The sequence below is a fragment of the Loxodonta africana genome, chromosome 12, assembly GCF_030014295.1.
Source record: "Loxodonta africana isolate mLoxAfr1 chromosome 12, mLoxAfr1.hap2, whole genome shotgun sequence".
Lineage (NCBI taxonomy): Eukaryota > Metazoa > Chordata > Mammalia > Proboscidea > Elephantidae > Loxodonta > Loxodonta africana.
The window spans coordinates 98,812,455-98,835,887 of record NC_087353.1 but is presented as its reverse complement, the minus strand read 5'-3'; the positions used below and the strand labels follow the sequence as shown (position 1 = coordinate 98,835,887).

The window sequence follows — 23,433 nt, the reverse complement described above, 5'->3', positions numbered from 1 at the left end:
TTCATCCCTGGCTCTGTCTAGGAGCTGAGGATACAGCAGTGAACAGAACCTCAGAACGGTCTGTCCTCACAGCGGTGACATGCCAGTGTCTGAACATCCTGGGAGACACTGAGGCAGAGATGTGGAGCCATGTGAAACGTTAGCCTGGATGGGTTTTAGTATCCCTTCTGACCCAGGAGTTTATGATTCTGTAATTCTTTCTTAGCTTTAGGAAGCCTAGATTGTCTTCCTTTCTCTCATAGACCCTATTATGGATTGAATGGTGTCTCCCAAAAAGATATGTTGAAGTCCTAAGCCCTGGTACCTGTGAATGTGATGGTCTTTGGAAATGGGATCTTTGAAGATGTTATCAGTGAAGTTAACATGAGGCCATATAGGAGTAGGGTGGATTCTGCTCCCATCTCAGTGGTGTCCTTACAAAGGAGAAGAGACAGACATACAGATGATACATCTACAAACCAAGGAACGCTTGGGGCTACCAGAAGCCAGGAGAGACAAGGAATATCATCCCCTAAAGCCTTCAGAGAGAACATGCCCCTGCCTACATCTTGAATTCAGACTCCTAGCCTCCAGAACTGTGAAACAAATTTCTGTATTTTGTTTTGGTAGCCTGAGGAAACTAATACAGACTCTTTCAGAAGCTGGAAAGAACCTCACCAAGACTGCACAGTTTTCATAGTTTTTAGTGGAAACATGCACTATAGATTAGGACCTAGGAACACAAAGAAACTCTGATATATTGTCATTATAAAAATTGCTTTTGCATTTAAAAGTCTCAGAAAAATTAAATCCTATGGTTAAAAACAAACGCAATCTCCAGTCAGGTCTATTTTTCATGTTACTTTTATTTTAGTTCCACCGGACAAGATGTTAAAATTGTCCACGCCAGGAATTATTTCTAGAGAACAGCCAGGTCACACAGACATTACATATTCCGTCCTTGACATGAACATGTAGGATCTCAGCTAAAACAGGCCCATTGCCACTGTCGTCCAAATGCGTACAAGGTTGATGCCACCTCAGAGACCATGTAAATTTTAAGCCCTCTTTTTTAATGACTGGAGAGTTATACCCCCAAGCTCATCTTCCCACCTAGCTATCTTCCTTCATAGCTATCTTCCTTCTTGGGTTTCTGTCTCTTTCTGTCTTCACTTTCCTTTGCATAGTAAACATTCTTAGGATAGTTTCAGTTTTCCATTTTCTTCCTCTCAGTGGGCTGTTGTTCAGAGATCTGTATTACCTTGGAAGGAGAGAGAGAGACAGAAAAAAAGTAAGTCTATGGGCAAGAGCTGAGATTTCTTTTTTTAATTTTTAAAATTTTATTGTGGGCCTCTACCAGACTGAGTCCAGCAGAACTAGATGGTGCCCAGCTACCACTGACTGCTCTAACAGGGATCACAATAGAGGGTCCTGGACAGAGTGGGACAAAAATGTAGAACAAAATTCTAACTCATTAAAAAAAAAAAAAAGACCAGACTTACTGGTCTGACAAAGACTGGAGAAACCCCTAGAGTATGGCCCCCGAACACTCTTTTAGCTCAATAATGAAGTCACTTCTGAGGTTCACCCTTCAACCAAAGATTAGACAGGCCCATAAAACAAAACGAGACCAAATGGGCACACCAGGCCAGGGGCAAGGATGAGAAGGCAGGAGGGGACAGGAAAGCTGTTAATGGGGAACCCAAGGTTGAGAAGGGGAGAGTGTGGGCATGTCCTGGGGTTGGCAACCAATGTCACAAAACAATATGTGTATTAATTGTTCAATGAGAAACTAGTTTGCTCTGTAAACCTTCATCTAAAATACAATAAAAAAATTAAATTTATTGTGGTGAAAATACACACCACAAAACATAGCCAATACAATGATTTCTACATGTATAATTTGGTGACATTGATTACATTCTTCAAGTTGTACAACCATTCAAGAACTGAGATTTCTTGACACCTTTGCCCCCTTCTTTCTACAAAGACAGCTCCCTCCCTGAGATGCCCAGGCCACTTCTGCACGGGCTTCCCATCCTTGTAATGAACGCCCTTCAGTCATACCTGGCTTGCTCTGCATGAGGTTGTGAGGGTTTTGGGATCCCTTGTCTGGGCTTGACTTGCCCGAGTAGGCTGAACTCTACACAGGCTGTTGGAGGCCAGAGTGTGACCCGCTGGGACACAGTGCTCACAGTGAGCCTGTCTGTGGGATCTCATGAGGGACAGAGGCTTGCTTTGCTATTGTGATGTGACCATCTTCCCAAGAAAGAAAAACTAGAGCTCATCACACCCATGAATATACTTTAAAAATGAACAAGACTCCTTTATGAAGATTATGGAATTCTTGCACCCAACAGACAGCCTCACCTCTTCACAGCCTCACCTCTGCTGGCCCTGCACGCCTCTTCTCCCTCACTGTCCAGCTCTCTGGCGTCATCCGGAGCCCCCTGTGCTCCAGTCATGCTGAACCCTGTGCACCATCCACCTCTTCATTTTTGCATGTATCTGGAATTCCCTCTTTTCTTTCTCTGCCTGGTGAAGAATCTGCTTTATTCTTTGTAATTTCTAATCTGTAGGAAATGCATACTTTGGTAAAATATACCAGTGATGCACCTGGATGTCATGGCAGTGTCAACTGCTATCAACAAACAAACAGAGCAGCTGCTGTTGAGTCAACTCTGACTCATGGTGACCCCATGTGTATCAGAGTAGAACTGTGTTCCATAGGGTTTTCAATGGCTGATTTCTTGGAAGCAGATTGCCAGGCCTTTCTTCTGAGGTGCCTCTGGGTGGACTTGAACCTCCAACCTTTCAGTTAGCAGCCAAGTGCATTAACTGTTTGTACCACCCAGGGACTCGCAAAGGAGATAGTTACATATTGATCATAGTATTCATCTAGAGGCCAGCCTCTGATTTCCTTAACTTCCTGCAATAGCCTTTATATGAGTTGGAGAACAAAGGAAAAGATTAGGTGTCTCATTTTTTGAATGGTAAGATAAGGCTCAGCATGAATTCAAAGGTCACCGGGGGTTATCAGTTTTCACTAAAACCCAAACTGGCCTCCAGTCCTGACAGAGAGCTGCAGGTGAGGGTGGGGAGCTCACCCTCACCTTGGGCTGATGCAACCACATGCTTGAACATTCCCGGAGTCTGTGAGGTCAGACAATGCTGCCTAGGGTCCAGTGCCCCCCAACCAGAGCCACAGCTTTGAGGCTGAGCTGTCCTGGTTAATCCCAGACAGAGGGCGACCGTTTCCATCTCCACAGTAATTATAAACAGGAGTTTGCCTTTGCATAGCATGAGGCTTGTGTGACCTTGAACAAGCCACTGAACTTCTCTGAGCTCATTTTCCTCGCCTGACAGATGAGGATATTTATACCAACCTCACTGGGTAAATAAGAGAGTGAAAAACATTTACCATGTGCCTGGCCCTTGTAAAAGCTGGAGCAATCGCCGTTCCCTGGTATCATGTTTCTGGAAAGAGAGATTTCTGCTACAGCAGTGGAGCTCACACTTGATCCTGCATCTGAATTACCTGGAGAGCTTGTTAAACCACAGATTCTGGCCCACCCCCCAGAGCTTCTGATCCTGTAGGACCTAAGAATTTGCATTTATAACAAGTTCCCAAGTGATGCTGAGGTTGCTTGTCCAGGGGACCACGTTGTGGGAACCCCTTCTCTAAAATCATATTGTTTCTCTCTCCTCACCTCTCCTCCCATGGAGGAGGAATGACTTATTCTGGGTTTGAAAGAAGGAAGGAACAAGGAAGGCAGGGCCAATCCCTGTCTGGTCTCTCCTTTTGGATCTGCCTGTGGAGCTGATGATTTCTGGCTGGTCCTCTACTTAGAGCAGGTGCCTGCTCCCCAGGAAGGAGGTCGGCAGTTGTCCACTTAGGCAGGTATGTTTAATCCTGGGGTGAAGAATTAAGATGCCCCTGGTGGACACACTTTAAAGTCACATCCTCAATCTAGACTTACAGCATAATAGAAGTAGTATTTTGACTTCCATATATTTGTCTCCTGTATTTTTTTTCCCAAAAGGTTCTGAATTAAGGGGAATAAGAAAGGACTATTTTAAATCCCCCCAAATCCCACCTGTACTTAGTGCTCAATAAATGGTAGCTGCTATTATTATTATCAGTCTTAGAAGAAATACAAGAAAGGACGGCGAGACTTTGGCTCACTTACTTTGGACACATCATCAGGAAAGACGAATTGCTAGAAAACACATCATGTTTGGTAAAGCAGAAACAAAGGAAATCCTCAATGAAATGGATTAACACAACAGCCACAACAATGGACTCAAACATACCGATGACTATGAAGATGGAACAGCACCGGGCAGGGTTCTGTTCTGTTATATACAAGGTCGCCGTGAGTCAGAGGAGACTCAATGGCAACTAAAGACAATGTTAGAAACCTAAAATCAACCCGTGTTAGTGGACTCCTCAGTGAATAATGATATCGTGGGGGATATGAAAGACGAATATACTCACTGTCTGTAAGCTCGCCAGTGTCCCTAGAGTTCTCCAATGGAAACAGCATGTACTAAGCCCCTATCTGCCAGGCCCACTGTTGGGGCGTGGAGGTGTCAAGCAGTATCAGACATGGAACCTGCCTTCGGAGAGCTCTGAATGGGATGGGAGAATATCACGACCACCAGCACCTGTGATGCAGGTGGACAGTATCCTGCCTGGGGGCTGTAAGAATCCACAGAGGGAGTGCTGCAGCTGAAGAGACAGGAGAAGCTTTGGGGCTCCCACTGCAAGAGATCAGGGTGTGGATCAGGGCAGAGACGTGGGAAGGAGCAAAGCAGGTACAGGGAAGGTGAGCTTGGAGCGTGGGCGAAGACACTGGAGTCCACACCTACCAGCTGTGGCGGAGGGCCTCACTCCTCAGAAAGGGTTTTGGAGGAGCCTGGCTTGGACACCTGGATGATCTCCACGGAGGTGATGCCTTGGCCAGCCACGCGGTGTCTGGTGCGCAGCTTGTTCAGGGCGCCTCCGCCATGCCGGCCCGCTCCTCAGCGTCATCCAGCTCGTGCACCGTCTTCCTGTATCGAGCCAGGGTCTGGTTGGCCTGTTCCTCCTGTGAGGAGGGCGTGGCGGAAAAATGGGCGTAAACCTGGTTGGCTCTTAAGGTTACGCTTGAACGTATGAAGAGTCCAATAAGGCCTGCTACAAAACCAGCGCTTCAAACCAGTTCTGCCCTTCTTGGTCAACGGCCAACGGTGTGAAACCTGAATGATCCAAATTTTTAAAATGTGGGTGAAGCAGAACGACAAGCGGAATGGGAAAAATTATGGGTCGAAGCCCTGCTAGAAACTTAATCTCCCTCTTAGAAAACAAGGGCAGTATGCACGTTGCATAGCAACCAAATCTCTTGCACTGCAGAGTCAGAAACAGTGGTGCCCGGCTCAAAGATGGTGGCCGACTACACCGCTTTCAATGTGTGTCACTCTTAGTGCTGGCAATAAGGTTCCTGAAAGTGGTCACTATGCCTCTTCTGAGTTTCCCACTCCAGGGCTTCAACCCCTAATTTTTCCTTTTGGGCTGATCGTTCTGCTTCACCCAAGTTTTAAAAATTTAGGTCTGTTTCGATTTCACCTTACTGGCCATGGCTGAACCAGTGTGAAGCCCTATACAAAACACAGGCAGTCCGAGGAACAGTGTATGGGGAGGACAGGGAGTATATGGCAACTCTCTGTACTTTCTGCGCAATTTTTTTGTAAACTCCAAACTGCTTTAAAAAATGAAGTCTATATTAAAAAAAATAAAAATAAAAAACACATACAAAAAACACGGAAGTCCTGGGAGGCATCTTCTCGCTCCCTGGGAACAAGTGCTTTTGACACTTTTAGCTGATTCTTTTTGGCCTTGACATCCTTTTCTAAATAAAATGTGTTTCTGTTGCTCCTCCTGCACTTTGTAGTTTTAGGCATTACCTGCTGGTGCCCCACTATGGAAGATTAGGGTTTAGTGCCTCCCCGGCCCCCACCACACATTTCCCACCCCCTCAAAATACAGTCGATTTTCATTATTCCGGATTTCATATTTGCAAATTCGTTTCCTTACTAAAATGTGTTTGTAACCAATATTCGTGCTGCTTTTGTGTCATTCATGGGCATGTGCAGAGTGGTGAAAAATTTGTCTCTGGATGTGCGTGTTTCCACCTGAGGTCAGACAATGCTCTGCTTTCTTATTTCAGCTCTCACACTGTAAACAAGTGTCCTTTTTGTGATCTATTTAGTGCCACGTTTTTCACATTTTTGTGTTTTTTTGGTGATTTAGCTGTTTAGGATAACCCCCAAGTATAGTGCTGAAGTGGTGTTCCTAAGCCCAAGAAAGCTGTGATGTGCCTTACGGAGAAAATATGTATGTTAGATAAGTTTTGTTCAGGCATGAGTTATAGTACTGTTGGCTGTGAGTTCAATGTTAATGAGTCAAGAATATGTATTAAATGAAGTGTCTTTAAATAGAGACACATAAAAAACAATTGGTTGATGAAAAGGTGACCAGAAGCTTGCAGGGACCTAACCTTGTCTTTCCTCTAGGAGCAGTGGTTTAGTGTTCGCTAATTCAGTGTTTGTGGTAACTTCATAGAACATAAATATCACGGATAATGAGAGTCAATTGTAGTTGTAGTGTAATTTTGGTTAGAGCACATTTTCGTAAGTCTGGCCTTTATCGAGCCCTTTAGGAAGGGTGTTGGGTGCTTGAGTGCCTACGGATTCAATGTGGTGGCCCTAGAACCAGCAGCAAATGATGACAGAGTCAAGTATCTATGTCCTGGGGGGTAGGTGGACCTGTGGGTGTAGGGCTGAAGCTTGAAGCTGCCATTTGCTAACAGTCTGACTTTGACTTTGACATCTACTAACATAACATAGCAGTAACCCATTCTCGTTTTTTTTTATACATCACCTGTGAAATGAATTAATAATATCAACCTTCCTGCCCCAGAGTTGGGAGGATCAAACAAGTGAAGGTCCCTGGTAAAGGGTACAACCAGGAATGAGAAATGATCCCTGCTACAAGCCATGAGAGTCAGTGAAACAGGACAAAGGCAACAAAGACCTTCTCTGTCGTGACTTCAGTTAACATGGGAGTTCTTAGGGGGATGGTTTGGTTTTTCACATGTTCTTTCCTCCAGTGTGGAGCATCTGGTCCATTTCCCACACTCACATAGCAGGGACAAAGTACTATGGATGCCAGGCTCACAGGAGTCATATTTTGGCCAATACTTGATTTCCTTTCTAATCAAGGCTTGAGACTTGGACCGGGAAGCAGAAGGAAGGGGAAAGGAGAGGGTCACATGGCGAGCACTCACCGCCTCTTCGATCTGCCTCTTGTAGACCTTCAGCTTGTTCTGCAGCTTCTCCACCAGCTCCTGCATGCGCTGGTTGGTCTCGTGGTCCTCCTCTGTCTGGAAGACCAGCTCCCTGAGGCGGCACTCGTTCTTGCGCAGTGTCTTGACCGTCTCCAGGTGCTGTTTCTGCTTGCCGTCCAGCTCTGTCTCTAATTCCTGGATCTGAGGGAAGAGGAGAATACAGTGAGTGAGCTTGTGCTTTTGAACTTCCAAGCACAGTGGGCTTGAATGAGGGTGTTGTGACTACAGGGTCTACTTCCTGTCCAGGAGTGAGCGAGCAGAGCCTTGCACAGGCTCTGCCTTTTATGGGCCCTGCTGTGGTTGTCAGTCACTTTCCCCTGAGACTTAAGGTTCCAACTTTGGGAAATGGGGAGAGGCAGCAGATTGGAACAGGAAATTTCAGAACCTTCCGGCTCTGACATTCTACAATAAGATGATGAAGGCTTGTTTTCTTTAAGTGAGTAATAACGGAGAGGAATAGTGTTGGGTACAGAGACTTATCTGTAAGAATTAATGATAGAGGCCACTGTTCTGCTTTGGACATTCTGGGGAGAAAAGGTGACAGGGAGAGAAAGAGGAGGAGAGACTTTTGGATAACTAAATCGAGTTGTTTCTTAATTTCCTTTTCTTTCCTAACATTTGCATAGCCTAATCCCTCATCAAATGCAGGGCACGTTTTTTGGCAAAAGATACACAGCCCTGGCCTGATTTCTCTTTCTCTTCCATGGCTTAGCTCAGCTTCGCCCTCACCCTGGCCTCCAGCTTCATGATTGTACGCTTCCCTCCTTTCAGAGCCAGCTGCTCAGCCTCCTCCATCTTGGCCTGCAAGTCTTTGATGTTGGCCTCGTAGTTCTTCTTGATTTCCTCCAGGTGCATGCAGTGGTCCTGCTCTTGTTGGAGTTCTTCCGCCATGCGGGCAGCCTGGGGAAGGAGAGGAGTGTGAGTTGCAGCTGGGTACCTGTTATGGGTTGATTTGTGTCCCCCCAAAATAGATATGTTCAGGTTCTAACCTCTGGTACCTGTGAATGTGACCTTATTTGGAAACAGGGCCTTTGCAGAAGTAATTAGTTAATACGAAGTCATACTGGAGTAGGGTGGGCCCTAATCCGATGTGACTGGTGTCTTTATAAAAAGAGACAGAGAGACAGGCACAGAGGAAGATGGCCATGTGAAGACAGAGGCAGAGATTGGAGCTATGCTGCCACAAGCCAAGGAATGCCTAGGGCTACCAGAAGCTGGAAGAAACAAAGAAGGATTTTCCCCAGAGCCTTCACAGAGAACATGGCCCTGCTGGCACACTAAATTCGAACTTCTAGCCTCCAGAACTGTGGGGGAATAAATTTCTATTGTTTTAAGATACCCAGGTTGTGGTACTTTGTTATACCCACCCTAGGAAACGAATACAGAAACTAATATTAATCCAGGCTCGTGGCACCTTTGAGGGAGGAGGAGCCCTGTCTCTGCAGTCTCTGGGAATCCATGTGGTTGATGAGAGAACCCTCAGCTGACACACTGCTGAGGTCTGATGGAGGTAGCTGCCCCATGTTTCTGTGTCCCTCACAGTGAAAGGGGAGGGGGCAGGCTTATGAACTCACGACCCAGCCTCCCAATGCCATGGACTCACACCAGCCTGTTCCACTCAAGCCAAGCTCCTTGCTGATGTCTCCAAGAGGGGCATAGCACAAAGGGCGGGAAAAGCACAGGATCTGGAGCTGGAAGATCTAGCTCTGAATCCATCCCCTAGGCAACCTTTGATGAGTTGTTCACCCCTCTGAACCCCCTATCTCTTGCATCCATTTAACAAATATTCACGGAGGAGCTACCATGTGCCAGGCACGGGTCTACACTCTCGGGGCATAGGACTAAATAAGACCAACAATGTTCATGTTCTCATGGAGTTTCAATCAAGTGGGAGGAACTTGGCAATAACAATCGTATCCCTCATCTTCGAAGTGAGGATAAATACTATCTACCACACAAGGTGGGTGCGAGGATCCAAAGGGATGGTGGAGTGAAAACACTCAGTCACGCAATTTTGTGTCTGAGCCTCCGGCCCTGGCTTCCACCCCCTTTCAATAGCCCCTCCCATGAGGCCGGTTTAATGCTTAACCTTGCCAAAAAACTGCCCAGATAGGCCCACTTCGATGGCTCCTTTGATCCGAGCCCCCTGGCCTCACGCTCTAATCACTCCTTGATCATGTGGAACTTGTAATCATTCCCTGCTTGCTTGTGTTTGGTGTCTCAGAAAAGCCTTTGGACTCTTCTAGAGCACAGACCACACCCCCAGCAGAGCACCATGACTCCAAATGACTTATTACTGGAGGAGGTGGCGGTCCCTGCCTAGGGTGGCCTGGTCCTTGGCAGGCATCCTGAGCCCAGTGTGCCCAGGCGCCTTTCCTCCCCAGTGGCAGCAGGATCTGCACTTACGTCTGTGGTGGCTTTCTTAGCCCTCTCGTCAACTGAGCGGAACTCACTGATGAGCTCCTCGTGCTCGTTGGAGATGCGCTGGATGTCAGACTCTAGCTTGCGCTTGACCACAAGGAGGCTTAGGTTCTGGAGGAGGAAACAAAGACATCTCCATGAGCCAGAAGTCTGCACTACCCTTCCTGTTCCCAGGAAGGAAAATGACCCTCTCCCAGACGTGCTCCTCAGACTCCCTAGCAGGAAATTGCCCTAGACCTCTGCTTGGAGTGAGGGTCTGTCACCTGTATTCCTCTTTGGGATTTAGAGCACAGCTTGCATCATGAGTAAAAAAAAAAAAAAATTTTTTTTTTTTTTGAGTGGCCCCTGAAAAATATCATTTAGGCCTGGGGTGTGGCAGTTCTGGAACAACCCAGAATTCAGAGCTGGGAAAACCCAGGTGCCCCGGCACTTCTACCTACTCAGATAAATTCCTTACCGTCTGGGCTTTGGTCTTCTTACCTATAACATGGGGTTGTAATCCCAATATCTCTCATGAATATTTTTTATTTTGGCAAATTCACATAAGCTGATAAGAAAGGGTTTTGGGAACCAGGCTGGTGAGGGGCTGTACTGGGAGTAGTAAGAAATCTTAGTGTCATCACTGCCAGCAGATGTAGGTCCCAGATGCTGACCATGGATAAGCCTCTGTAATTTCTGGGCCATAGTTTTTCATTTGTAAAACTAATGTCAGACTATGGAATAGTCCAGTTCCCTTCCAGTCAAAGTTCTATCATCAGCTACACTGGGGGTCACAGTGGTTCTCAAAATTGGCTACATCATCCGAATCTCCTGTGGAGCTTCTAAAAATTCCCATTTCAGGGTCCCCACCATAACCCCAGAAATGCTGGTGGTGTAATGGCTAAGAGTTGTGGCTGCTCACCAGCAGGTCAGCAGTTCGAATCTACCAGGTGCTCCTTGGAAACTCTATGGGGCAGTTCTACTCTGTTCTATAGGGTCGCTATGAGACGGAATCGACTCGACGGCAACGGGGACCATAACCCCACTGGATCAGAATCCCTAGGAGAGGACCTGGGAGTCTCTTTTAAAAGCTCTGCAGGGAGACAGAATTTTGAATCCTCATGGACCCCAGACTTTCTGGAGCCATGGAGGCTGGATGAACCCCAAAATTATTGCCTTGACATAATCTTTAAACCTTAAACCAAAAATATCTCCTGAAGTCTTCAAAAAACCAAACAATAGTTTGGCCTAACTAGTAAAAAATATCTGCCTCAAGCATTGTGCTATTATAGGATCTGGGATCAAATTGGCAAGAGCAACTTGAAAGATTGGATAGGAAATTTAGGGGGCAGTGAGTTTACCTCATGGAGGGGAACAATTCGGACAGGGAGGGTGAGACACCTGCACAACTCGAAGAATGTAATCAGTCTCGCTGAATGGTACATGCAGAAACTGCTGGATTGGTGTATGTTTTGCTATGAATATTCTCAAAGAAAAAAAAGGCTCTGAGGATTTGGCAGATGGGGAGGGGGCACTGCCTGCCACTGAGTTTTGAGGGGGACCCCTGTGGTTTGGGCACTGTCCTGGCCTCTCCCCAGCCTCTCCAGCGTGAGTCTGTATGTCAGAGCCCAGGGCTCCCTGCTGTCTTTTGCCTACCTGGACGTTGACCTCATTGTGCCTTTCAGTGATCTCCACCACCTCCTGCTCCAGCAGCTTGCGGGAGCGCTTGCTGCCCTCCAGGGACAAGTGCTCTTCCTCCAGCTCCGTCTGCAGCAGGCTCAGGCGCCGCTCCTGCAGGTTCTACTGCTCCCGCAGCTCCTCGCGCTGCCGGGCGTCCTCATCCATCTGGACCTGCAGGTCCTGTGGGGCAGGGAGGTAAGAGGGCCCACCTGAGCAGATCGCCGGGGGCTGCCCAGGCCTGAGGGTGCGCTGACCACGGTGGGCAGGCTCCGCAGGGAGCTGGGAGGGAGAGTTCACGATGGGTTGTGGCCCATCTCGGTCAAGGCCCAGGAGTCCAGAGGACTTGTCTATCAGGCAGACAGCATGAGGTCAAACCTTTGGTGATGGCGGAGTGCCTAGGGCCTCCAGCAGGGCCTTCTGGAGGAGGCCTGCCCTGAGGACCTTTGACAGTTACTCTCTGCCGGCCTTCTCCTGCCTTCTGATTTCTCTATAGCACTTATCACCATTTTTAATACTACACTTTTATTTATTTGTTGCTTTCTGTCTAGCTGCAAGAGTGTCTATGTGCTTTGTCCACTCTTTTATTCCTAGCATCAATAACAGTGCCTGGGCAGGGCAGGGCAGGGCCGGGGCAGGGCAGGGAGTCCATAGCCTTGTGACAGATCCACGAATCTAGCTATGCTTTACAAACAGTGCAGTGACATAGGTTATAAAGCAGACTTCAACGCTATTTGTGTTTATTTCTTAGGGTGGGTGGTGACTACATGGGTGTTTGTTATATTCTCTATTTTGCATGTCTGAAATAGTTTTAAATGGCTTAAAAAAATCAAGAAAAGCCCAACTCCCTGTTTCCTTTCTGTCTTCTTTTTTTCCAGTTGTCCAGGTAAGGACTTTGGTGGTTGGCTACTCTCATTTATACGCTACTCAAGCCTCCTGCCCCTGGACTCTCAGCCGCCTCCTGCTCACGCCTCATTCCTTCTTTCATGTTGAAGACGTGTGAAACCAGCTGCCTGCAGCCTCAGGGATGGCTTGCTCCGTGTGTGATTAGCTTTTCCTCCTCCCAGACAAAAAAAACAAAAACAAAAAGCAAACAATGCCATCAAGTCGGGTCCGACTTGTGGCTACCTTGATCTGCTGCGGCAGCCTTTTCAGCGTCTTCACCAGCTCACCGTTGTCGTGTTGGCGTGGTCCAGCTGGATTTCCATCTCGTTCAGGTCTGTTTCCATCTTCGTCTTGAGCCGGAGTGCCTCTGCCCGGCCCTTGGCTTCTGCCTCCAGGCTGGCCTGCAAGGACTCGATTGATCGCTGGTGGTTCTTCCTGCAAGTTAGAGCGAAGAAGCCCATGGCACCCTGGCCTGCCGTTCGGTCTGTGCCGAACAACCTTTCTATATAAGAGCCTCAGGGCATCAGTGTGGGTCTGGCCACCAGGTTATGAAATTGAACAAACTGAAATGAAACCCTTAAAGGGATTGGGTGGGGGAGCGTCATGCTTTGGGGAAAGGAAAGGAAGGTCACATTTATTGAATATTTACCATGTGTCTTACGTAATCTCAGGAGCTCTGGTGGTGCAGTGGTTAAGAGCTTGGCTGTTAACCAAAAGGTTGACGGTTCGAATCTACCAGGTGCTCCTTAGAAACCTTCTGGGGCAGTTCCACTCTGTCCTATAGGGTTGTTGCTATGAGTCAGAATCAGCTTGATGACAAAAGGTTTTTTTGGTCTTTGTAATCTCAATTCATCTAACATGCAAAACATCCCTGCAAAGAAACTGAGGCTGCAGCTGCTAAAACATGTGTCAAAGGTCCCCATGTAGCCCGCATTGGAACGAGGATTCAAACCAGGTGCTTAGGCCCCTGTTTTTCCCATTGTACCATGTGGGCTTTGGCTGTACAAGTCAGCTTTGTTTCTCTCTTCAAAACAACAGTTATTAATTGAAGGTATTCAATACATAATAATTATATTGTAATCAATTTAATAAACATTTCCATAAAAGCCTCATATGAGCTGTATTAACTTCTTTTTATAGGATGGGATAAGAAGAGGTAATTTAGGTGTTCAATAAACACTTGTTGAATTGAGGCAAATAAATATTTTGCACGGTAAAGATTCTGCCTGTTCAGAAATCCCCAGCCCTAACTGTGTTCACCTCAGCTCAACCCTGAATGCTGTCCACACGCAGGCACGTTGCTGGGTTTGCAGCAGCTTGACATGTATTAAATCTCCAGATAGGGGAGAAGATATCGTGACATTCTCATAAGTGAATAAAATTGTGATTCACCTTGATTTAAAAAATAAATACAAGCAAAAACTGCAAAACATTGTTGAAAAAAATTAAAGACCTAAATATATGGAAAGATACCCCACATTCATAATTGGAAGACATAAATACTGCTAAGATGGCAATCCTCCCCAAATTGATCTACAAATTATACACGTTTCCTATCAAAATCCCAACTGGCTTCATTGCAGAAACTGACAAGCCGATCCTAAAATTCATATGGAAATGCAAGGGACCTAGGATAACCAAAACAGCCTTTAAAAAGACAAAGTTGGAGGACTCACCCTTCCCAATTTCAAAGTTTACTACAAAGCTACAGTAATCAAGACAGTGTGTACCGGCATAAAGATGGACATGCAGAGCAACGGAATAGAATTGAGAGTCCACAAATAAACCCCCACATTTATGGTCAATTGGTAAATCTTTGTGACCTTGGATTAGACAATGGTTTCTTGGATATGACACCTGAAGCACAAGCAACCCAGGAAAAATAGATAAATTGGACTTCATCAAAAATAAAACTTCCGTGCTTCAAAGGACACCATGAAAACAGTAAAAGAACAATCCACAGAATGGGAGAAAATATTTTCAAATCATTTATCTGATAAGGGTCTAGTATCCAGAATACATAAACCATTCTTATAACTCAGCAATAAAAAGACAAATAACCCAATTTAAAAAACAGGTAGAGAATTTAATAGACATTTCTGCAAAGAAGATAAGCAGCATATGGACAGTAAACACATACAAGATGCTCAGGATCGCTGACTGCCAGGGAAGTCACACCCACTGGGACGGCCATTATTAAAAAGGCAGATAACGATGCTGGAGAGGATGTGGGGAAACTGGAGGTGGAGAAATTGGAACCCTCACGTGTTGCTGGTGAGAGTGGAATGGTGCAACCACTTTGGAAAACATTCTGGCAGTTTCTCAAGAAGATAAACATAGAATTACCATAAAACCAAAGCCATTGCCATCAAGATTCCATCTCGTAGAGACCCTATAGGACAGAGTAGAACTACCCCTAATTGCCAATCTTTTGGTTAGCAGCCTGAGCTCTTAACCACAGCACCACCAGGGCTCCTAGAATCACCATGTGACCCAGAAATTCTACTCCAAGGTTTACATCCAAGAGAATGAAAACATATGTCCACACAAGAACTTGCACGTGAATGTACCAAAAAAAAAAAAAAAAATCCAAACCTGTTGCTGTCGAGCCGATTCTGACTCATAGCGACCCTATAGGACAGAGAACTGCTCCACAGGTTTCCAAGGAGTGGCTGGTGGATCCCAACTGCCAACTTTTTGGCTAGCAGCCATAGCTCTTAACCACTGCACCACCAGGGCTCCACAGGAATGCATATAGCTGTATTATTCACAGTAGCCTCAAAGTGGGAACAACCCAAATGTACATCAACTGATGGATAAACAAAATGTGCTGTATCCATACAAGGGAATATTATTCACCCATAAAAAGGACTGAAGTACTATATATGTTACAACACGGCTGAACCTTGAAACATTGTGCTAAGTGAAAGAAGCCATGTGCAAAAGACCACATATTGTATGATTCTATTTATATGAAATGTCCAGAAAAACCCATAGAGACAGAAGTAGATTAGTGGTTGGCTAGGGCTGGGGGAGATGGAAGAAATGGGGAGAGACTTCTTTCGTGGATGATGAAAATGTTCTAACACTGATTGTAGCGATGGCTGCATATACTAAAAACCATCAAATTGTCCCCTTAAAATATGCGAATTGCATGGTATGCGATTTGTATCTCAATAAAGCTGTTACGAAAAAGAAAAAACAAAACACCCCCCCCGCCCCCGCCAGCCACAAATTGGCATAGCCAGAAATTTAGGGTGAGGGCCAGGGTTGCCCACTGGCTGCAGAGACATCGGGCTTCCCCTCCCAGGGGCTCTGCCCGCAGCCCTCATAGGAGGCTTTGTGGGGAATGTTGTAAAATCAAGAGCGACAGGATTTCAGGAGGGCCATCTGCTGCCAGCAGGCTGGTTAGGCAGGGCGCCAGTGTGGACAGTTCCAAATGTGTTGGTCTGCTCGGAATCACAACAAATCATACGTCTGTAAACTAAAACCTAGGAATAAGTCCAAACTTTTCTTGAAACTTGGTCACTGAACTAAAAAAAAAAAAAAAACAAAACTTCAGAACCAGCACTCGTTAGCACTACAAGTCGGTTCTTTCCAGCATGTGTCCCAAGGGTTTGTTAACGTCAGTGGTGATCTGTCTGTACTGCTTTGCAGGCTACGATGTGCTTTTCTATCTACACCCTCATTTAGTCTTCACCTCGTTCTGGAGAGGTCGTGAAGAAGCTGTCATCTTTCCCATTTGTTAGACAGGATAATTGCACCTATGTCATGGGGTTTTGTGACAGTTTACTGAAATACTGAATTTCAAAGTGTTGTAAACCATAGAGTGCCACAGTAGTGTAAGGTGCTATCATTGTTCCCATTTTACGGATGAGAAAACCGAGGTTTAAAGAGATACACCTAAATTGCCCGAGCTTATATATGACAGTAGGTGGCAGAGACCCAGGTTTCCTGACTCTAATCCGTCATGCAGTCCCCCATCCCATCAGCCCCCGTACCTTGTAGCTTCAAATTCCTCTTCTTTCTCATGGATTCTCTGGCCGATGTCAGCTTTCACCTGAGCCAGTTCCAGCTGAATTCGAATCACCTTGCTCTCTTCAACTCGCCAGGAATGTAAACATCAGGTCCGCGGTCCCTGGTCAAGGGGCCAGCCCCCAAGACAACGGCCCTGTGGTTACCTCCAGGGAAGACTCCGCTTCCTCCAGAGCCACTTGGAGTTCCTCCTTCTCAATCTCCAGCTTTTTCTTCAGCTTCTGCAACTCATGCACACTCTGTCCTCCCTCGTCCAGCTGATCAATCAGGTCCTTTATCTCCTCTGAGGAAGGAACATTCTGGTTAAGAAGGCACACAGGGACCACCAACTTCCCAGAGTCATGGCACACGGCCCAGACGTGCCTCAGTGGGGATAAGACCCTCCCAGCCTCGTATCAGAGAGGGAGCAGTTTACTCTAAGCCATAGACTTGGAGCCTTTCAGGGCTTGGACACTGGAAAACATTGGCTTCAAGCTCCTCTTTTTATAGATGAGGGGTTTAGGCCTCGAGAAGAAAGAGGAAGCACAGAGCGGCTTTGGGGCCGGTGCCTAGGACTCTCGTACACACTAAGGCCTTCCTTTCCCAGACAGTCCAGGGGTTCAAAACCAATCCTGCAACACCACCATCGGGAAGACTTAGAGCCTTTCTGATCTCCTTCCTCCACCTGTCTGTTGCTCACCCAGAGGAAACCTGGGCACCTGCAGCACCTCAGAGCAAGTATAGATTTCAGGCTACAACCAGGGGTGTCCAATAAATGCAAATGTTTTGCTTTGTCCCTGACCAAACTCAACCTCTAGATGAAGCCTCCTTGCTACAGAGTGCTGAACACTCAGGCTCACCCTGCAGGGTCTTATTCTCCTTCTTGACCGACTCCAGGTGCTCCAGGGACTCCTCGTAGGCGGTCTTGACCTTGAAGCTCTCTGTCATGTACACGCGGCACTCCTGTGAGCTGTCCACCTCCACCTGCAGCTCCTCGCACTTCTGCTGCCACTCGGCCAGCATCTTGTCAAAGAGCCGCTGCTTCTTGTCCAGGGCAGCGGCTGCAGCGTTGGCCTGGGCGAGGTGGAGAGGGTCTCCGGGGTCTGCTTTCTTGTCCCACCCATGTCTCATGTCTTCTGCCTCCCCCTCCCTAGTAACTCCAGTGACCACTGACTTTTGGGGATTTGGGATATAATTCTGCATTTATGGCACAACCACAGAAAGAGCTGTGCTCCAGTTTTAAAACTTCTACTTGACATGTGGCCTTGGGCAAAATCTACCTTCTCTTCCTGGGCTAGAATTTTCTCGGGTGTAAAGTCAGGGGTTTGAGCTACAGTGGCCTTCCTGGATTTATGACGTTTGGCCTAACTCCCCACAACTGAATTCTCTATAACGTGATAATATATCATTGTGCAGTGCAGAGATGGGTTTGGTTAGCATTTTTCTTGTGAATCACAGCTGATTGTTCCTAGACTTTGTTTTCACAGACCTGCCATCTTATCCGTAACTCTCCAGCAACTGTGTATTTGCTGTCATGAAAAATTAGATTTTGTAATTTTTTGCCTAATTTCCTTACTTGGGGGGGCACGTTTGTGGGTTTTAGAACTTTTTTCCCCTGAAGTCTCTCATGTGGATTTCACTTCATGCCTATGTGGCCACTGGATATGGACACGCTCTCTGCATCAGCTGGTCCCCTCCCCACCCCCACTGTCATAAAGCAATGTTCTAAACCAAGATTGGGAACTGTGTACCTGTGGAAATTCTATTTAGTTGTGCTAAAACAAACAAACAAAAAATGTTATCGAGTCAATTTTGACTCATGGCAACCCCATATGTGTCAGAGGAGACCTGTGCTTCACAGGGTTTTTAATGGCTGATTTCTCAGAAGTAGATAGCCACACCTTTCTTCCAAGGCTCCTGTGTGTGGACTTGAATCTTCAACCTTCTGGTTAGTAGCTGAGCACATTAACCGTTTGCACCGCCCAGGGGTCCCTATTTAGCTCTGCTAGAAACTGGAAAATCAGTCTGAACCAGGGAAGCAAACAGGAATATTTGGCCATACAAAGTGGAACATGGGTTGTGCAAGAGAAGGGGGAACAGGGAAGATAATGCCGTGTGATTTCCTGGACTAAACTTCACCGTTATCATGGATCTCCTTAAGTGGTGGCTTGTTGATTTGTAAGATCTCAGAAGAGTTTATAAACACGTGCTCACACAGGAGCCCATGTCCAGTGGGCTTGTGAATACAAATCCTGTGCTTGACCCTCACGGACCACCTGTTCCTTCCTGACCACCCCAGACATGTGACTGTCTCTCCCTCAGACTCGCTGGGAGCCCTTGGCCCTGATACAGAAGCAGCCTTCGAGCTTTTGGACCTCTGACCTTCTCCAAGTCGATGGTGAGGTCCTCAACTTCTGCCTGGAGTCTTTGCTTATTTTTCTCAAGGGAGGCGGCCTGGGCCTGGGCGGATTCAGTTGCCTCTTCTGCCTCCTGGAGCCTGGCAGCCAGCTTCCTCCTGCAGAAGAGAGCCAGAGGGGCAGTCAAGGAAACACAGGAGCCTATGGTCTCAGCCTCTCCGCTACCAAGTGTGGAGGCCTGTCTGTGTTGGCTGGACCACACCATGTGCATGAGACGGAGCTCTGGGGTCACGTTGGAAAAGATTCAGACGAAACGGAGAGTGTTTAAAAGAAAGCAAGCACATTTGGTTCATTTATTCATTCATTCAGCAGGTATTATTGTTCTTCTCTGTGCCAAGTACTGTCCTAGGCAGTGAAGAAAAAGGGCTAAAAGACTTGCCCTCATGAAATTTCTATTCTAGCAGGGAAGACACACAATACAGAATATATAGAACATCAGACCGTGGTAAGTGCTAGGAAGAAAAATAAAGCAGGGAAGGGGAATGATGGCAACTTTAAGAGAAGGGTCAAGGAAGGCTGGCTGAGAAGCGGACATGCAAGCAAAGGCCCGAGGGAAGGGAGGACAAGAGCCCTGGAGGTGTTTGGGGAAGAGGGTCCAGGCAAGGGGTTGAGATTTAGGTTTTAAGAGAGTGGGTTTAGCCGAGGAGCAGGAGCCTTCGGGTGGGACCAGGCAGCTCCCCGCAGCTCTCAATAGAAGAGCTAGAAGGCAGGAGGTGGAGTTGTAGGAAGGCAGATTCAGGCTCAAGAGTTGGGTCAGCTGGAAGGCACCATGCTTGTTGTTATCATGTCACCGGAACGTCCAGTGTACAGAAGGCTGGCATCGCCTCCCCTGCCTGGGCCCAGAAGGCTCACACACATTGTAGATGCAGGGGCCACAGGCACCCAAGTCAGCCTCTTATGCAAGAGGGTGGCTGGTAGCCACATTCCTGTGTGCTCGGCTTCATTTCCTCAGGTCCCTCGAGCAGGAGGTACACATTGCTAGTTTGCAAATGTGGAGGAAAGCACAGAGGAGTTGAGGGTTTACTACAGAGCTGATAAGCTTGCAGAGCAAGACCTTTGTGGCTGAGCACGGTCCACGTTCCCCCAGCATCACCCCGGGCCCACTGAAAGGCCTCCTGCCTTTCAGCTTCTTGAGCTCGTCAGAGTCAAGAAGCCCTGCCTACAGGTGGAGGCCCAGCTCCTGACCTCCTGAAGGGAACCTGGCCACATCAAGGTAGATATGAGGGTCCTTAAAAATGGGAGACCAGAGACTGGCTGGTGCATGCAGTGGATATTCTGCCATGTGGACACTCTTCTCCCACCTGAGTGGAGCCCATGAACGTGTGTCTCTCACGCTTGGCCCTGGCTTCAGCAGGGGCCAGCATGGGGGTGAGATGCCCGTGTCTGCCTGCCTGCCAGATCCCCCCAGCACCAGGTGACACTCACTTGGTCTCCTCCAGCTCCTCAGTCCTCTGGATGGCGTCAGTCTTGTATTTGGTCCTCCAGGTGGTCACCTCCGTGTTGAGCTTGGACACGAGGCACTGAAGCTCTGACTTCCCGCCCTGCTCCTCCTCCAGCTGCTCCTTCAGCAGGTCCAGGTCATGCTTGGTGTTGGCGAGACTTACCACAGCAGTGTTTCGAGACTGTAAGGACAAGCCCGTCAGAGCCCCAGGGGTCTCTCCACAGGCGCCGGGGCCATTGGTTAGATAGACATAACATTTAATCAACAGTGATAGAAAGTGAAGGGGGGAAAACAACACTTATAAGTACCATCCAAACCCTCAGGATTTTATTTTCCATGTTTTCTTCTGGTTACTGTCCACAAGGATACGTAATCTCATTTGGTTGTACACACAGCATCCTATAGTTTTTACTTGTTATTATATCAAATGGTTTTCATGTTCCTCCTTCATTTCATAACTTTAAGGAGGCAGCTTGGCTTCACTCCCGCCCCAAACACACCTTCGTCTCTTCATCCAGCTGCCTCTTGTAATCATCCACTGGTGATGTCAGAGATGTCTTTATCCGCAGGCCCTGGTTGAGGCGGCTCTGGGATTCTTCATATTCCCAGCTCAGTTCACTGTTTTCAGCTGGGTGGGAAGGGAATGGAAGAAATATTGGAAGAACTGGCTCCCTAGACAGATCCTGCGTCCTCCAGGTCATTGCTCCCAAAGTACTCAATATGGCGGCTTGGCCGACTGAGATGGCCAACTGGGGTGTACAGTGAGCCACCAAACTGGCCACCCAAATTAATGATCCCAGGAGGGGAGCAAGTGCAGGGTTGCCAACATCCAGGTGACCTGCATGGGGTAGGGGCCCTCAGACAGCAAAGCACTCCCCCAACCGGCTCCCTGCCCGTAACTGTCAAGAGATTCAGCAAAGGGGTTTGGAGAAAACAGTGGGGTGGAGAATTGTAGAATGTAACAATTCCAGAACCTACACTCCTGTGCTTTGTGAAACGTTCGTCAGAGCCAGAGACTAGGAAGAGCCTCGTGAGCCAAAGAGGAAGAGCAAGCGTCTCCAGTTCTACTCTGTAAGCCATTAGTTTTGTGACCCTGTGCAAGTCACTTCATGTCACTGGGCCTCACTTTTCTTATCCGTAAAGTGGGGGTATTGTTTTTTTATATATATATAGAATGTATTTTATTGAGTTACAGTTGACATACAGTGACATTCAGAGATCTTAATTGCACACTGCCATGATTTTTTGGCAAATGCAGAAACCTGTACAACCCACACCTCCATCAAGATATAGAGCATTTTTATTTGGGGGTATTGATTTTTAAAAGTGTTCAAAATGGGGAAAATAAGGCAAAAGGGTGCCTGCAAGTTCTCTTGATGTCACAGCAGGTCTTGAGGTCTAACAGGCCTATCCGTCTAAAACTCAAACTCGCTCCTGTCGTGTCGATTCCGACTCATAGCGACCCTATAGGACAGAGTAGAATTGCCCCATATGGTTTCCAAGGATTTGGAACTGGTGGATTTGAACTGCTCATCTTCTGGTTTAGCAGCTGTAGCGCTTAACCACTACGCCACCAGGGTTTCCCATCTCAGGAGTATTTAGTTCTTCAAGGAATGTCCTTTGTCTGTTTACCCTTGATTAGGGCCCAGCCTCTACAAAGTGAGATGTTAGCTTGTATGTGGATAAGTTACAAATTATTTCCGTCCTAGGGAAGCAAAGGATTTCTTCTGGTAGGAGGAAAAAAAAGAAAAACCCAGAAGTTACAGTGTTATTGTCCTATAGGACATTTACTGGTTTTGCATCTAATTTAGCATTGCACTGGTTTCCTGACTGTGTAAATCTCTGTGCCATAAAATGCTCTTTGAAGATCACTTTGCTAATTCCCTGGTTCTCTTATTAATGAGTTAAATAAATCTTTGACCCGTGTTCACTTTATATTAGTATTTACGTGAGATACGTTTTAAAATGTTTGAAAATTATATTTTTCCAGCATGAACGACCCTCCTGCTGACCTCACAGGGGCAGCTGAGAGACTTGATATGAAAATGCTTCAAATAGTCCTTCCTGCTTTACAATGCGAAGACATTGCTTCGAATACTCAACCAGTTGTAACCTTTTGCCATTGAGTGGATTCCAACTCATGGCAACCTCATGTGTGTCAGAGTAGAACTGTGCTCCGCAGGGTTTTCAACGGCTGATTTTTCGGATGTAGATCACCAGGCCTTTCTTCTGAGTGCCTCTGGGTAGAATTGAATCTCCAGCCTTTTGGTTAGCAGCTGAGTGTGCTAACCATCGGCACCACCCAGGGACTCCTAGAATACTCAGCGGGTGGAGTATTGTCTCTTTACAAGCAGACGAGCGCTCTGGGGAGGGGACCTGGGTATTTTCCTTTCAGTCTCCTTGTGGAACCCCAACTCCTTTCCATGCACCCTTCCTCAGGGGAGCTGTGGGGGGTGGGGGGTGAGCGTACCTTGGAGGTGGGTCCTGATAGCGTTGATTTCTGCTTGGTTTCTCTCCAGCTCGGCCACCTTGGCGTTGGCTTCCGACAAGTAATCTTCCAGCTTCCGGACGTGGGCCTTCGTGTTCATCTGCTCGGGAGGAATGAACCCAGTGCGGGGGCGAGGATGCTCAGGTCAAGCCCTCCCAGCTTCCCACCGGGACTAGAGTCCTGCCTCCCTTTCTGTTCCTCCAGCACAGCCTCCAGGCTGCCACGCCTAGTCTTTCTAGAACACAAAGCCGACAAGTGCCTGTCCCTGGCTTACTGTGATCATCAGCATGAACCTGGAGCCTTAGCTTGGCACCAGCCCCTCACTTTCTGGCCCATCTCCCTTTGTAGCCACTCTGGATTCCTCCAGACCACACCCAGTAAGAAGACACAGTGGGCCAGTTTAAGGGAAAATGCTAACATTAGTGTCGAGGACTGCAGAAATAGGAAGAGATTTCAAGAGGGTCTGAGGTTTGGGAGCACTGTGGCTGGCTGGAATTGGGGCCCATGGGATGTGGGTCACTCTGATCACCTGTGGCACCCCCTGCCCCGAGTCACGATGGGGTTTTTCATGCGGCAGGTGCTTGACACATGCATGTTGAACCGCTTATTGACTTTCTTTGTCACGTGTGATGGTCACTTTTATGTGTCAACTTGGCTAGGCTATACACTAAAACCAAACCCATTGCCGCCATCGAGTCGATTCCAACTCATAGCGACCCTGTATGTAGGACAGAGTAGAACTGC

At 47.3% G+C, this 23,433-nt stretch overlaps 1 protein-coding gene across 1 annotated transcript in view; it reads right to left on the bottom strand.

The window, feature by feature from the left end:
- LOC100667333 (myosin-16-like) overlaps window positions 1-23,433 on the bottom strand; it is a 69,273-nt gene continuing 45,840 nt past the window's right edge. The window contains 15 exon segments of the mRNA XM_064294823.1: window positions 1-1,240; window positions 4,852-4,979; window positions 4,982-5,069; window positions 7,308-7,508; window positions 8,097-8,267; window positions 9,774-9,899; window positions 11,424-11,627; window positions 12,617-12,764; window positions 16,331-16,435; window positions 16,512-16,647; window positions 17,204-17,417; window positions 18,726-18,858; window positions 20,186-20,382; window positions 20,702-20,829; window positions 22,672-22,789. Of these exon segments, the coding sequence (XP_064150893.1) occupies window positions 4,870-4,979; window positions 4,982-5,069; window positions 7,308-7,508; window positions 8,097-8,267; window positions 9,774-9,899; window positions 11,424-11,627; window positions 12,617-12,764; window positions 16,331-16,435; window positions 16,512-16,647; window positions 17,204-17,417; window positions 18,726-18,858; window positions 20,186-20,382; window positions 20,702-20,829; window positions 22,672-22,789 (2,079 nt within the window). The 3' untranslated portion in view covers window positions 1-1,240; window positions 4,852-4,869.